Source organism: Schistocerca americana, chromosome 1 (genome assembly GCF_021461395.2).
Source record: "Schistocerca americana isolate TAMUIC-IGC-003095 chromosome 1, iqSchAmer2.1, whole genome shotgun sequence".
NCBI classification, from domain to species: Eukaryota; Metazoa; Arthropoda; class Insecta; order Orthoptera; family Acrididae; genus Schistocerca; species Schistocerca americana.
In genome coordinates, this window is record NC_060119.1 from 1,055,685,264 (window position 1) to 1,055,702,638 (window position 17,375).

The 17,375-nt window shown below is 40.2% G+C and overlaps 1 protein-coding gene across 1 annotated transcript in view; it reads left to right on the top strand.

The window, feature by feature from the left end:
- The window catches only part of LOC124596266 (polycystin-2-like), a 48,470-nt gene extending 33,937 nt beyond the window's left edge, over positions 1 to 14,533 (top strand). Inside the window, exons 3-6 of the mRNA XM_047135345.1 lie at positions 13,216 to 13,368; positions 13,455 to 13,663; positions 13,752 to 13,882; positions 14,481 to 14,533. Of these exons, the coding sequence (XP_046991301.1) occupies positions 13,216 to 13,368; positions 13,455 to 13,663; positions 13,752 to 13,882; positions 14,481 to 14,533 (546 nt within the window). The remainder of the gene's footprint in view (positions 1 to 13,215; positions 13,369 to 13,454; positions 13,664 to 13,751; positions 13,883 to 14,480) is intronic.
- The last annotated feature ends 2,842 nt before the right edge of the window (positions 14,534 to 17,375 follow it).

Genomic DNA, 17,375 nt, shown 5'->3' on the forward strand with positions numbered 1-17,375 from the left:
ACTCATAAAGCAGACCACTAAGTCTGCTGCTTTGAGATATTAGATCAAGGTTGCCAGAAGGCTCACGAATTGTGTTTGAAATTGAATGTCACAAGTGAAACACACACTTGATTACCCAGATTTTTCATATTAATTTATGTAGCTTTGTAAATAAAAAGCAAGAAGAAATTATGATTTATCAATTGGCACAACTCATTCGAACAGCAGCAGAACAAAATTATCCTCATGGTCACAGACTTGTAGCTATCTGTAGCAACAGCTGAGTCAATACTGTCTGTTCGATCGATGATTAATAGACTGTGGTATGGCTCTGTCTGTCATCACAGTGTTGTTGTTGTTGTTGTGGTCTTCAGTCCTGAGACTGGTTTGATGCAGCTCTCCATGCTACTCTATCCTGTGCAAGCTTCTTCATCTCCCAGTACCTACTGCAACCTACATCCTTCTGAATCTGCTTAGTGTATTCATCTCTTGGTCTCCCTCTACGATTTTTACCCTCCACGCTGCCGTCCAATGCTAAATTTGTGATCCCTTGATGCCTCAAAACATGTCCAACCAACCGATCCCTTCTTCTAGTCAAGTTATGCCACAAACTTCTCTTCTCCCCAATCCTATTCAATACCTCCTCATTAGTTACGTGATCAACCCACCTGATCTTCAGCATTCTTCTGTAGCACCACATTTCGAAAGCTTCTATTCTCTTCTTGTCCAAACTGGTTATCGTCCATGTTTCACTTCCATACATGGCTACACTCCATACAAATACTTTCAGAAACGACTTCCTGACACTTAAATCTATACTCGATGTTAATAAATCTCTCTTCTTCAGAAACGATTTCCTTGCCATTGCCAGTCTACATTTTATATCCTCTCTACTTCGACCATCATGAGTTATTTTACTCCCTAAATAGCAAAACTCCTTTACTACTTTAAGTGTCTCATTTCCTAATCTAATCCCCTCAGCATCACCCGATTTAATTTGAATACATTCCATTATCCTCGTTTTGCTTTTGTTGATGTTCATCTTATATCCTCCTTTCAAGACACTGTCCATTCCGTTCAACTGCTCTTCCAAGTCCTTTGCTGTCTCTGACAGAATTACAATGTCATTGGCGAACCTCAAAGTTTTTACTACTTCTCCATGAATTTTAATACCTAATCCGAATTTTTCTTTTGTTTCCTTTACTGCTTGCTCAATATACAGATTGAATAACATCGGGGAGAGGCTACAACCCTGTCTCACTCCTTTCCCAACCACTGCTTCCCTTTCATGGCCCTCGACTCTTATAACTGCCATCTGGTTTCTGTACAAATTGTAAATAGCCTTTCGCTCCCTGTATTTTACCCCTGCCACCTTCAGAATTTGAAAGAGAGTATTCCAGTTAACATTGTCAAAAGCTTTCTCTAAGTCTACAAATGCTAGAAACGTAGGTTTGCCTTTTCTTAATCTTTCTTCTAAGATAAGTCGTAAGGTTAGTATTGCCTCACGTGTTCCAACATTTCTACGGAATCCAAACTGATCTTCCCCGAGGTCCGCTTCTACCAGTTTTTCCATTCGCCTGTAAAGAATTCGCGTTAGTATTTTGCAGCTGTGACTTATTAAACTGATAGTTCGGTAATTTTCACATCTGTCAACACCTGCTTTCTTTGGGATTGGAATTATTATATTCTTCTTGAAGTCTGTGGGTATTTCGCCTGTCTCATACATCTTGCTCACCAGATGGTAGAGTTTTGTCATGACTGGCTCTCCCAAGGCCATCAGTAGTTCTAATGGAATGTTGTCTACTCCCGGGGCCTTGTTTCGACTCAGGTCTTTCAGTGCTCTGTCAAACTCTTCACGCAGTATCTTATCTCCCATTTCATCTTCATCTACATCCTCTTCCATTTCCATAATATTGTCCTCAAGTACATCGCCCTTGTATAGACCCTCTATATACTCCTTCCACCTTTCTGCCTTCCCTTCTTTGCTTAGAACTGGGTTGCCATCTGAGCTCTTGATATTCATACAAGTGGTTCTCTTCTCTCCAAAGGTCTCTTTAATTCTCCTGTAGGCAGTATCTATCTTACCCCTAGTGAGACAAGCCTCTACATCCTTACATTTGTCCTCTAGCCATCCCTGCTTAGCCATTTTGCACTTCCTGTCGATCTCATTTTTGAGACGTTTGTATTCCTTTTTGCCTGCTTCATTTACTGCATTTTTATATTTTCTCCTTTCATCAATTAAATTCAATATTTCTTCTGTTACCCAAGGATTTCTATTAGCCCTCGTCTTTTTACCTACTTGATCCTCTGCTGCCTTCACTACTTCATCCCTCAAAGCTACCCATTCTTCTTCTACTGTATTTCTTTCCCCCATTCCTGTCAATTGTTCCCTTATGCTCTCCCTGAAACTCTGTACAACCTCTGGTTCTTTCAGTTTATCCAGGTCCCATCTCCTTAAATTCCCGCCTTTTTGCAGTTTCTTCAGTTTCAATCTGCAGCTCATAACCAATAGATTGTGGTCAGAATCCACATCTGCCCCTGGAAATGTCTTACAATTTAAAACCTGGTTCCTAAATCTCTGTCTTACCATTATGTAATCTATCTGATACCTTTTAGTATCTCCAGGATTCTTCCAGGTATACAACCTTCTTTCATGATTCTTGAACCAAGTGTTAACTATGATTAAGTTATGCTCTGTGCAAAATTCTACAAGGCGGCTTCCTCTTTCATTTCTTCCCCCCAATCCATATTCACCTACTATGTTTCCTTCTCTCCCTTTTCCTACTGACGAATTCCAGTCACCCATGACTATTAAATTTTCGTCTCCCTTCACTACCTGAATAATTTCTTTTATCTCGTCATACATGTCATCAATTTCTTCATCATCTGCAGAGCTAGTTGGCATATAAACTTGTACTACTGTAGTAGGCATGGGCTTTGTGTCTATCTTGGAAACAATAATGTGTTCACTATGCTGTTTGTAGTAGCTAACCCGCACTCCTATTTTTTTATTCGTTATTAAACCTACTCCTGCATTACCCTTATTTGATTTTGTATTTATAACCCTGTAATCACCTGACCAAAAGTCTTGTTCCTCCTGCCACCGAACTTCACTAATTCCCACTATATCTAACTTTAACATATCCATTTCCCTTTTTAAATTTTCTAACCTACCTGCCCGATTAAGGGATCTGACATTCCACGCTCCGATCCGTAGAATGCCAGTTTTCTTTCTCCTGATAATGACGTCCTCTTGAGTAGTCCCCGCCCAGAGATCCGAATGGGGGACTATTTTACCCAAGAGGACGCCATCATCATTTAATCATACAGTAAAGCTGCACGTCCTCGGGAGAAATTACGGCTGTAGTTTCCCCTTGCTTTCAGCCGTTCGCAGTACCAGCACAGCAAGGCCGTTTTGGTTAATGTTACAAGGCCAGATCAGTCAATCATCCAGACTGTTGCCCCTGCAACTACTGAAAAGGCTGCTGCCCCTCTTCAGGAACCACATGTTTGTCTGGCCTCTCAACAGATACCCCTCCGTTGTGGTTGCACCTACGGTACGGCCATCTGTATCGCTGAGGCACGCAAGCCTCCCCACCAACGGCAAGGTCTATGGTTCATGGTTCAGTGTTAAATCAACATAATTGTTGCAGAGTTCTGCCTGTATTATCAGCTTCTCATAGCTGTTGTTCATTAGTGGGCTCCTCCTGTTTCCTTGGAAATGAGACCCCAAGGTAAATGTTCGTATTCTGCATGGTGAAACACCAACATTCCATTTTTCCAGATTCACTGGTATTGTGCATCAGTAACAAATAGGGATAGGAAAATTCTTGTTTGTGAATGAATGAATAATAATAATAATTATTATTATTATTATTGTAGTAACAATGACAAATTAAAATGAGTGAGCTTATTGGATTACATAAGAAGGCTGATGATTAAAAATAAAAATAGGCTGATCAGTTGGTGCAATGCAAAGGTTTTCATAGCTTTTTGTTACAGAATTTTATTGTGGCTATTTTCAGAGACAAAGGAGGAAAACTGAAGTGATACACATTGGTGGTCCAGTGAGTGCTAAACCAGTGACTAACCAGATCACAAGATAATAAAACAAGCTTGGTGCCATAGAGCAAACATGACAATGCTACATTTAGCCCTCTGCCTTACTCTGATCATGGTCGATGCAGACACTTCACAAGATGAAATACAAATTCGGTCGTAATTTAAGTGTGGAATTACCTTCCAAGGATCAAAACATTAAGTTTATGGTTTCTATCTCACATAAATGCGATAACTATTCAGATTATTTCATTAGTATGAAAAGAGAATATTATGAGAATTTAGCAGGATCACTCAGCAGTAATGCTGAAAGTAAGTGAATGATCATGAGGTGCTAAACATCAACAACAATATTGCCTTGCCTCAACTGCACTGGCTATACAAAGAAGTTCATGGTTAGCTCACGATGTCCTCACTGCTTTCCACAGCGTGCTCCAACCAGCTCTCAGTGGAGCCGCACTACCAGCCATCTTAGGGATGGCTTCAAACCAACACCAGATTACACCGTTGAAAAATACAAATGAGTTTCACACCTATTCCATTTGACTTTTAGTGAGAGCGTATTTTAACAAAACCAAAAATGTGAACAAGACAATTTTGTCCACAATGTCAAGAAATGGTGAGATACTATGCACTGTTGACGTCAGATGACTGTTTCTACATCCAGTCTTGTGTCAAACACAGCTAAAATGTCAGGAATAATACCAAAATATGAAGACATTATGGATAATGGACTAATACATCACTGCCACAGAGTAAAACTTCAAATTTTGGATTCACAAGGAAAAATTTAAAAGTATTACTATTGAAGAAGAAAAAAACAGAATAAATCGGCAAATGTGCAGTTGTGCTCTTTCATACATTTTTCACTTCAAACTCTACCATAGGCAATGCACACTAACAAGCATGTTCAATGTTTTCGTGATTTGTCCATCTTGTCTGATCGCGAAATGATGAACAAGGTGCAGAATCTTGTCACTGACAGCTGCTTGAGATCTGTTCAGAGACTTTTGTTTGTTTTGTTGGTGATGTAAGATGATATTTATGAATCAGACAACTGTAGATACCCCTGGAAGGTTGCCAGGAGATATATGACATGGAGGATTAAGATTCACCACTTACTAGTGACAGTTAGCAGCTCAGTTAAAGTAGTAGTGAAAGGCAGTAATAAGATACAGCATTTACAGCAAAATTGGATATATGTATGTGTGTGTGTGGAGATGGCCATTTGACAATCTTCTTCTGTGCGGATGCACAAACAGTGCTCGAACTCTTATGGGAATCAGCAGTAAAGCCGTGAGTAATATGAGTATGGTGGACAGGGCACTGTGAATATAGTGTGGGACAATAAGTTGCGAATGTGGGTCTCATGGGAGGCGTGCCAGAGAGCCAGAGATAAGTCCCTGCAGTCGCACTATCCTCTATGTCCTCGGTGGCTCAGATGGATAGTGTGTCTGCCATGTAAGCAGGAGATCCCAGGTTCGAGTCCTGATCAGGGCACACATTTTCAACTGTCCCAGTTGACTTTTATCAATGCCTGTATGCAGCTAGGGGTGTTCATTTCATTGTAATAAAATTGGAACTGATTTCAAAATCAGCTACCATTTTAGAAAGTGAGCCCTTTATAACTAAGCGGACAAGGCACTGCTGCAGTAAACACTCTCTCATTTCCATAATCGTAGCTTAGGCAGAAGCATGAAATGTGTAAGATGAGAGTAGGGTTAGGTTATGCATGAAATAACCTTTTTGGATTCAAAAGGGTTTACTTTACTAACCAAGTATGGTATCATAAGTGGAAATTATTCAGATTATTTCATCAAGCTGACAAGGAAAAGTAAAACAAATTTAGCAGGCTCAATCAGTCCCACACTCGCAAATATATACCATGACAACAGAATTGGCAAACAATGCCTATGATGTTGCAAAGTCTCAACTGCATTAGTGGCAACTATTTTTGTAGTTGGAATTTTGCATGATCAGATCTGGACAATCAATCTAGCATGAGACAATGTGCTACATTAGAAGTCTGGATCTGAATATGTGAAGAATATGCAGAATTGCACATTGCCCACATTTATTGTTTAGTGTCCATGTTAATGAACATAACTATAAGTTTCTTCTCTTCTGAATCGTCAAATGAATTGATTGTTGGTCAGCATCGAGTAATTGGTTAACTGTGTTTTTTCTTGCTTCCATTCCCACCAACATACTTCTGCATTCTTGCAGTAGTTGTGAAATTCTGTTTGTATGTTGCACAAGACTGCATATAGACACAATTAATTGTGAGGTGCAAAGTGTTTGATATCTTACTGATTCGTGATGTGTAGACTGATCTTCAGTTACTTTTTATTCCACTGAAATAACTTTTCACTGCAAACTATCAAAATAAGTGTTTTATTTGTATGTGTTTTGTGGAAATTATACAGTAATCATGATGGAAAATTATATTCCTCAATATTTCATATGCTTTATGCTGTATGAGTGGAATCTAATATCACTAGCTTTGATATCCCTCCTCTGAAATTGTCTACCACTGGCTCTAACAGCCCCCTTCCACACCAGAAAGCTTCAAAAATGAGGAATTTTAGATTAAATCTAATTCAATGTCTTAAATACAGATAGCCTGAAAGGTGACATTAGAAAGTATTGGGAGGTAATGCTGCCTGTCTATGATGAGCATGACAAGCATTTTGCCACATAGCTGCCCCTTGCACAGCTACGGTGTAGCACCATTGTTGCGAGGAATTTTAGATTAAATCTAATTCAATGTCTTAAATACAGATAGCCTGAAAGGTGACATTAGAAAGTATTGGGAGGTAATGCTGCCTGTCTATGATGAGCATGACAAGCATTTTGCCACATAGCTGCCCCTTGCACAGCTACGGTGTAGCACCATTGTTGCAAATATTGGATAATCCTCGGATAGTGCTCTTACTTATGCATGTAGTTCTGAATTGTGCCACTAAATTCACTTGGGACTCTCTTTCCACTTATGCTACATAATTCTCGTGTAAGATGAGACACTGAGATGTAAAATTTAATTTTTGGACTCCATGCCATACTTCAGGGTACAGGGTAAGTAACAGCTATTTTTATCTTTAATGTTGTGTTTGAGGCTCAGTGACCAACAATGTGATGAGGGAATCTGGCTTCCAGCAGCCTCTCATTAGCTCAGTGCTTACCCTCAACTACCGTGATGCAAGGGTGGTGTGAGTTCTTAGTTCTAAATCACAGTGCAGACCAGTACACTCTAGGTCCCTTTTTCCATTTTATTAAATGGAGCTGTGAACTGTTAGGAGAAATTATTTAACAAAATCTACAGAAAACCTTTACACATTAAGTGTTCTCACAAGCTCAACTCAGAAAGCTGTGTTAATGGTCACTGTGGTATACACCACTTCTAACAAACACCGAACAACGCACTCCAGTACGCGACCGCCAAATACATCGCTGGCCACACTTCTCTGGGTGGCCCGCTGCTTCCACCGGTGGTTGTCTTCACATGCACGCTCCCATACGTGGCCGAGAAATACATCGCTAGGTTGTCACGTGCGTAATGTATGGCCTGAACAACCGCCCCCCACGGCTTCTGCGGCGTTTCGTGAGTTCTTTACTGCCTGCCATCAGCTTCAGTTGGTTGACGGGTTCCTTCTACTTCTTTCGGACGACGGACATCCACGGGTCGTCATTCCGCAGTCTTTACGTCAGCACGTTCTGCACCTGTTACACCAAGGTCATTGGGGGATATCCCAGACAAAGCTTTTGGCTCGCCAGTTCACATTCTGGCCCACTATGACTCAGGAGATTGAACGCCTCACGCAGGCGTGTCCCTCCTGCCAACGCCAGCAGGCAGCTCGATGACATTCCTTTGCCTCTTGGCCACCATGTGCTCGCCCTTGGGAACCGGTTCACGTTGTTTTTGCTGGGCCGGTGTTTAATGCCATATTTTTTATTCTCGTCGATGCATATTCCATGTTGCCATATATTTTCCGCTGCAACTCCGTTTCCACCTCCACCACTATTGCAGCCTTAGAAAAAATATTTGCCATTGAAGGTCTGCCAGAGGTTCTCATCTCGGATAACGGTCCGCAGTTCCGCAGTGAGGATTTTCGGGTTTTCTGTGCCCGGCATGGCATTCGCCACATTCCGACGCCCCCCTTACATCCTCAATCTAATGGTGAGGCAGAGAGGATGGTCTGCACCTTCAAAACGCAGATGAAGAAATACCTCCAGGATCACTCCCCCGACGCATCTCTTACTTTTTTCTTGAGCAGTTACAGGTCCACGCCCATTGGAGATAAAAGCCTGGCGGAACTTCTTCATGGACGGCAGCCCCAGACCCTCTTGAATCTGCTTATGCCGACATCTCGGTTGGCTCTGTCGCTGTCTGCTTCTCATTTCCACCCAGGTACTCTGGTGTGGGCGAAGGGATTCAGCCGACAACCAGCCTGGATTCCGGCCACCATCATCCAGGGGCAGGGGCAGGAAAGTCTTCTGGGTTCAACTTCCCGACCGGGAGGTTCTTCGACATGCCAATCAGCTTCGCCCTCGCCTGCCTTCCCAATCATTTTTCTCCTCCCCCCTCAGCATATTCTCCTCCCGTCCCCTGCTTCCCCTGATTCCCCACGCCAACCAGAGGAGGACACGCCAGGGTGGTCCTCGCAGTTGGCCTCCGGTCGGCTCACGGACGACGCCTCCCAGCCAGAGCTTCTTTTCCCGGACATGGACCAGACCCAGCCACAGCCAGCCGGGGACTCAGAGGTCTCCCCCAATCGCCACCCCCAGGTCACTCCGGATGCCGATGAAGACATGCCACTGGTTCCTCCTGCACTGCCTCCTCTGCTGCCGCGGTCCACGCGCTATAACCTTCGCCCCCGGCCAGGGCGTTTTTGCCTGTATGCTCCTGTACCCAGTCTCACCGCCAACGCCGAGGTTTCAGAGGAGGAGGATGCCATGGACGTGGCGTTCATTCGCAGCCAATGTTTCCACGCTTCCCCACGGGGGAAGGGGTGTGGTATACACCACTTCTAACAAACACCGAACAACGCGCTCCAGTACGCGGCCGCCGAAATACATCGCTGGCCGCACTTCTCTGGGCGGCCCGCTGCTTCCATCGTTGGCCGTCTTCACACGCACGCTTGCTTACGTGGCCGAGAAATACATCACTGGCCGCACTTCTCCGGGCGACTCGCAGCTACCATCGCTGGCTGCCTTCGCGCGCGCGCGTTTGTCAGCACACAGCAATTGGCTATGCCAGGAAACATTGCGATTGGTTTTCCCTGGAAAAACAGCGACCCCAGCCGACGGCTCCATTAACTAGCAAGCCTTATATAAACATGGCCACCGCTGCAAACGACAGTTCTCATTGGGAAGTGCAGTACGCCGTTTTCCAGCTGCTTGTGAATGACTCGCCACACCACTCGAGGTTACCTGGCTGCTCGGCGGAAATCTTGTGACTTCACTTGGGGAGACTGAACTTCACTGGACTTGGGAATAATTACGGGACGTGCACCCCACCATGCACATTTGGACATTGGTATAACCAAACTTTAACTATGCATTACTTCTGAGTGTGAGCCTGGGTAGACGCTTGGCTAACATAATTGTTAAAAAGTGATTTGTGATTTAATAAACCAGACTGAAGAGGTTATTGTGTTATTCCTGGTTATAACAGTCACAGATGTCTGTTTCGCAAATACCAAGCTTTGTCACTATACACGTCTCTGAAGAACTATGATTAAACTATCAACAACATGAATTTGTTTTGTTCATCTCACAGGACCCAAATCAGGGGAATGGTTATGAAATGAATATACTTACTTTGTGCTAAATCTGTTTAATAACAATTAGGCACCCTTGTAGATGCTTGTTGACACCAGCATTAGCAACTTTCATCCACCCTGGGTAGCTTCAAAAATAGTCATTTTTTGTTGGTTCAAATCTAATTCAGTACCTTAAATATCACTTTTGATCAATGTTAAGTTCTCCATGAATCCATACATGGACCTCAAAATGTGCAGTGTGCTTGCATCACATAGAGAATGCACTGTGAAGTGTTCAGACAGTTTATCACATACATTTAGCATGAGAAATCAAACAACAACAATAAAACTCATTACTCTACATTTACTCACTGTGGCTTCACAAAAGCACACAAATTCCTGACAAAAAATTGCATGAAGCATCACTTCTAAAAGAGAAATAAGTGACATGTAAAGCATTAATAATAACAGTAAACAATGTAGTGAGCTATTCTGATTGAATAACAAACTAGAAAATTAATTTTGAGCCATACTCAAGCACTGTATATTCATGTAATACATTATTCATCATATAAAAATTGGTCGTCTGCCTCCATTGCCATTGAGCTTGAAATGCAAATCATACTGTAGGTTTTTTTTGTGGAGCATCACTCAACAACAGTAAAGTATTTTATACTCTCCAAAGCAATGAACAGTAGATGATGCTTTTGACACAGGGTGAGGAGTGCAGCTCCTCTGAGCAGCCACTGCCAGCTGCCACCAATTGGGCCCTGGAGGGGTCTAATGCATGTGGCATTCGAAGGCAGACAGTCTGCTAAGAGATCTGCCACAAAATGTTATGGGACAGAACTGTCATTACTGACTTGTCAGAAAGTAAAATATATTATAGCTGTGCTACCGTTACACTCAGAATGGTAGCGTTCAGATGGAAGGTGCTATAAACATTTAGGCAACAAGCAGTTTTGACTGCAAGATGCTGTTTACTGCTAGACTATGAGTGTATATGCAGCATAACAACTGAAACAAAAGACAAGACTTCCTCATGGAATTGCCACAGCCTATAATGATGCCAGATTGTGTAGATTGGTGGACTTAGAGTATTATCAATGTGGACACATTATTTATCCCATGTCATGATCAGTGCAGGCATAAACCTTGTACAGACAGCTGCTGGTCAAGTTTTTATGTCCAATGGTGTATGTCTACACATTTGGGGCAAGTTTTTTACTATCTCTTAAATGAAAATTGTTTCAGATCTTTTGACTTTTTCTATATTTATAGGAATCATTTCATTTAGTATCAGTGGAATAAACAATAGCACATCTCTTCTTTTTTTGAAAAAATATTTGTGTATTATATATTCCCATGTGTTGGCATGTTCACCATCCTTGAGGATTTCTTCATGATGGATATATTGAACAAAAAGTATGTGTAACTGGTACATTTGATATGGGAAATATTGTATTATCTATCTGCTCCATTTTTCATGAATATACTTGTCTTGTTTTTATGAGAGATTTTTCATACATTCACACAATAAGTTTGCCAGGTGCACTTACACACACACACACACACACACACACACACACACACACACACACACACACACACACACAAAATCCTGTATTCGGAGGGGGTGACAGACAGAGGAAGAAGAGACACTGGGATGAAAGTGGGGATACAGTGTGAGTGAAGTAGGGTTCTGATGGGGGAGACAGATGGAGCAGAGGGCTAATGGAGACTGCAATAATGAGGGTTACAGGAATGAGAGCTCTGTTGCAATGAAAATGCCATCTGCATAGTTCAGAAGAGCTGATGTGGGTAGAAGGATGCACATGGCATGGTTGTGAAGCAGCCATTGAAATGTTGAGCTCTGCAGCCGCATATTCTGCCACCGAGTGGACAACTCTGCTCTTGGTCAGGTTGGTCGTAGCCATTTATTGCTGGGTTTACCATGTCCACACCAGACACCCCAATTTACTGACACTTTTTAGAGTGTGTATAGGACCTCCATGGGGCCAAGGGAAAACAAGTAAAGTGCATGAAACTGAAATTAAGTTTTTTGAGAAGTTGGATAGTTGTTGGAAGAAAGAAATACATGAGAAAGAAGGGAAATGAAAGTGTTAGGAAAATAACACAAAAATAAAACACGCTACAGGCTAAGTCAGAAAAAAAGATTGAAATGGTATGGGTATGTGAAGAGCATGAAGGAGATGGTGCCTAGTAAGATGCACAAGAAGGGGAAAAAAATGATAAGAGATAAATGGGAATTCCAAGGAACAAGTGGCAAAGAGGAGTGGGAGAAAGCATTCAGAACTGAGGAAAAGACTGGGCCGCAGTGACGGCAGAGAGGTTGTTGGATACCAGAAGTGACGGAGAGGACCGGCCGAAGTGGCTGTGCGGTTAAAGGCGCTGCAGTCTAGAACCGCAAGACCGCTACGGTCGCAGGTTCGAATCCTGCCTCGGGCATGGATGTTTGTGATGTCCTTAGGTTAGTTAGGTTTAACTAGTTCTAAGTTCTAGGGGACTGATTACCTCAGCAGTTGAGTCCCATAGTGCTCAGAGCCATTTGAACCATTTGACGGAGAGGCATGCATTCCAAGCCGACTCTGCCGGTGAGTGGAGGTGGAGAAGATGATGATGATGATGATTACAGTTCAGAAACGGTTTGGAGGAATTATTTCTGAGCACAATATTTTTGTACTAGAAGTAATGCAGCTGTTTCCTTGAACTGTTTTTAATTTTAATTGTGTGTGTAATACAGTGTATGGCAATCACAGAGAAGTTGCAATAAATGATTTTTACTCTATGCAGAATGTATGTCACCTGAGTATATGAGAATATGTGACAAGTTAAAACTGACTGATGGAAAGGTATTTGAAACTGAATCACTGCCTTTGATGGACAGTGCATTATGCCAACTGGTGGTGGCGGGTAGTGTTTAACGTCCTGTCGACAACGAGGTCATTAGAGACGGAGCGCAAGCTCGGGTTAGGGAAGGATTGGGAAGGAAATCGGCTGTGCCCTTTCAAAGGAACCATCCTGGCATTTGCCTGAAACGATTTAGGGAAATCACGGAAAACCTAAATCAGGATGGCCGGAGACGGGATTGAACCGTCGTCCTCCCGAAGGCGAGTCCAGTGTGCTAACCACTGCGCCACCTCGCTCGGTATGCCAACTGAGCATGCTTCTTGGACCAATTTTTAACATGTTGGGGAGAGAGAGAGAGAGAGAGAGAGAGAGAGAGAGAGAGAGAAGTAAAAAAATTATTCTCACTTTTCTTTATTGACACAAATTATCAGCAATGACCATTTATGAAATGAAGCAAGTAGTATAGGCTAATGATACAAATGTTGATGACTCTTTCACTAATATGTGGATGTCATATTAACACAAATATTTATTTATCTTTCAGGCAAGGGACTTCAGAGGAATTGGAATATCTGTGGTGACTCTTTTGCGAACTATTGTGGGATATAATATTTATGAATCAATTCAGAAAGCTGATTGGTTTTTTGCTCCTATATACTATATTGCATATGTAGTATTTGTTTTCCTCATATTATTGGTAAGGCTACTTTAAAAAATTATAAGAATAAGTGTTTCAACAGCCATGGTGAATGTAATTGTGAAGCAAATGCCTTATATTTTCAGAATATGTTTATTGCAATTATTGTATATTCATATTCAGAAGTAAAAGCTGAGATAGCTGTTATGGATGATGATTTACATTTGACTGACTTTTTGAAAAGACACTTTAAAAATGTGATGGAGAAGTTTGGCATATACAGCACATATGAGCCAAAGTCTAAGGACAAAGAGAAGAAGCTCACATATAATGATATTAGAGAAATTTTACGAGAGTGAGTGTGTTAAAATAACATTACAATCTGCGTTAATTCCAGTAACTTATCTCATTTCTGACTTTTGCTTCATTTGTTTTTGTTAAAGGTGCAAATTTACAGATTTGGAGATAGAAATGTTTTTTGCAAAATACGACATCACAGGAGAAAGAATAGTAACTGAACATGACACACACAGAATGTTACGTGATATGGGATGGGTGGACAAGGAAGATGAAGGTTGGTTATGACTCAGATTTTAATTAAGGCCTAATCATAGGGGCAGTTTGGTAATTCCCAGTAGCTAAATAAAATTCAATTTGAAAATCAAAATAAAAGTATCATTGAGCAAGTAATTCATTACTGGGTAAAATGTGTTTGAAATTATTTTAAATTATTCGAACATCATACAGCTATTCAAATTTGTATGGTACGCCCTTCAAATTGCATGAAGTTTGACCTTATCACTTATCCCCAATAATTGTCAGTCTGTAAAATACAATGTACCATTTACTGTATTATTCAAGCACTTGTTAATTTTGCTACAAAAATTGATAGTTTGATATATTTCTGTGAGAGGTTTGCTTCCATGAGTTTATGAAAGAGGCATTTTTGACTTTGAATCAGAGAATTTCTCTATAATAAAGTACCATTCTGGTGTGATTTATTTGTACCTAATTGAGAATTTCTAAAGTTTTCCAATATTTTTGATTCAATTTTTAAAAATTTTCAAGCCTCAAATAATATTTAACTTAATACAGACATTAGTATTAGAGACATTCATTTATGTTAAATCTCATGTACCGTAATATTAACATATTACCATATTGGTTTACAGATGTGGAACCAGAAGAAGATTCTGGTGTGTCTGTAGATGAATTTGAAGAGTAAGTATGTTGCCTAGGAAATGTAACAACACTATATTCCATTTATGTTTGTGCAGTTATTTTAACTAAATTGTTAAGTGACAACAAGCTGTTGTTTAATTGAATGGTCTCTGGGATGTGGAAAGAAATCAAAGATGTACATTTTACTTCATTTATTTAATTTAAGTGCTACACAGTAAAATAACTTTAGATCACTGTATTACAGTGATCATTCCTAATTATGAACTAAGCTAAGATATTAAATTTAAGAGTTCCTGCAAAGATTCTTTTCAATGGAGCAGAAGGAGTTGCCAAACAGAAAGCTCTTCAATTCACTCTTAAACTTGACCACATTATCTACATTACATTTAATGTGCTTTGGTAGGTTGCTGAACACATGTGCATCCATGTATCTGTTCTGTAATAATGTTAGCCCTACGAAGTCTTTGTCGGTGTTACTTTTGGCCTTTGTCTTATAAATGCTTTTCATTATTTTTTTGGAAGAAGAGATATGTTGGTGATGATATATTATCCATATATTTGTGTCAAAATACAAGAAAATGATTCCATGCCTGATTATGAGTGGAAGTATGCAGAATAAAGTAGTTTCTTCATTTTTAAGTCAGCTATAGCAGTAATAATTAAAGAAAGGATTTTAAAATTCAATATCTTCCTAAAAATATGGCTTTTTTTGGACAGGTCAATGGATGCATTTGGGGACATGAAATAAAGCAAAATAAGCACAGTTTATTGCATCTTTTTGCACCTTTTTGTGAGCTTACTACATCTATTCCATGCATAAGCACCTTCCCTCCCCCTCTCACCCATTTTCATCTGCATTTTGAATATTTTTTTTCTCTTCTTGCATAAGATTTTAAGATTTTTGTCTAATCACTATTCAACAATGGTCAATAAATATTGAAATCTAATTTGTGGAATGCACTAGTAATTATTCATACCCCAAGCAACAATGGCCAACCTCAGCAGTAATAGTCAACCTCAGTAACAAAGGTCAACCTGCAGCTGTGAAATTAAGTAAAATTTAAGCTGTGATAATGCAACAGTTGAAACCCAAATTCAGTTAGTGCTGGCATGAAATGAAATAAAATGTTATGTGATGAGGGTCTCCCATTGGGCAGACCAGTTGCCTGGTGCAAGTCTTTTTGACGACTTGCGTGTCATGAAGATGATGTAAGGATGAAGACAACACAACACCCACTCCATGAGCAGAGAAAATTTCTTATGCAGCAGGGAGTAAACGTGGGCCCCTTACATTGCATTCAGCCATGCTGACCACTCAGCTATGGAGGCGGACAGTGCTGGGATGAATTTAATGGTTCCTATATACTGATTGTGAAATGACATGGCTCCACATTACACAGTTTCTTTTCATCGTGAGTTGTGGTTCTTGGATAAGATGTGCAATTTTCTTGTGCAAAAACTTTGATAAAATCAAATACTATAGTTGCGCCCTGGACTCAATGGACACAGAAGCCATCAAGCAGCCCCAACAATTAGTCAACAATAAAGACCTAGATTTGAAAATTTTTGCATTGTATGACCAAATATTTGCCTGATGTGATTCAGAGTTTGGAAGAAGAAGGTTGGAGGAGGAGGAACAAAGGGAGAAGTTAATGAGCATTAGGGACTTCCTTGATGGATTTGCTAAAGATAAATTTTAAGAACAATCCAGATTTGGAAACATTTGCAACATTCCTTTATGGGTACTGACAAGATCTGCTCCATTACTTTTTGTGGATGTGAGTGAAGTTTCTCCATATATAAGGAGTTATTGAGCTTAAAGTGCCAGTGACTTAGTGTGAAAAATATTGAAGTGATGTATGTAATCCATTATAATGTAACATTGTAACTGAGACAAAGAACATTAATGTAGTTGGCTTAAACCCAAATAATGTAATTTTATCAGTGCCTTTTTTCACCTTTTTGTATGTATTTTCGGAACATTTTCCCCCTTTTATGACCAGAATTTGCATCTTAAAATCCCATCACTAGTGATCATGCACAGTGCAAACATAGCTGAACTCAGGCACTTCATTTATTACAGGAAGTGGGTTTCCCAGTTAAAGTTGTGATCTATCTACAATCCCAACAACATTACCCTTTCTACGTCCTGTATTTCATTGTTTGACAAAACCTGTTTTATAGTGCGTGGAGTGATATGAAAATTACTGAACTATTTGTTCTGAGTCTTGTCAAAATTTAATGATAATAATCCATTTGCGTAGAACTACCTGTTAACATTTCTTGTATATTTCATGAGCTGCCTTTCCAATAAATGCATTGGTACTATTGTTTATTCCTATTCCTATGTGAATATCATTTGCAAAAAGAACAAAATCTGCACCTCCTGAAACTGCAAGTGAAAAATCATTTATGTATATCAAAAACAACAGCAGACTCTAAACCAAACTGTCTGGTACACCATCACTGATTTCTTCAAATTCTGAGTGCTTATTGTTACGTGTTTGATGTAACTGGCACACATTGCTTTCCGTCACTAAGATAAGATAAAAACCATAAGCCTGTTGTGTCCACTACTCCATAATATTTTAACTTTTCCGTTGGGATATCACAGTTCAATAAGAGGTGTTAGTCAAGTACAAAATATTTCTAATGGTAGTAATTTCTGGTTTATTCATTGTAGTATATCATCTGTCAAGGTAAATATATCCCAGTCAGTTGAAATCTGAACTATTTGCTACAGAGTGTTTTTTCCTGTATTGGATGTTTATAAAATCTGTTGTACGTAATACTGTAAAAACATTTTGAGAATACTTACAGTAATCTGGTGAATCAGTAACTCTTTACCAATATTTTGTCTGTTTTCCTCTGAAGTGATGTGAAAC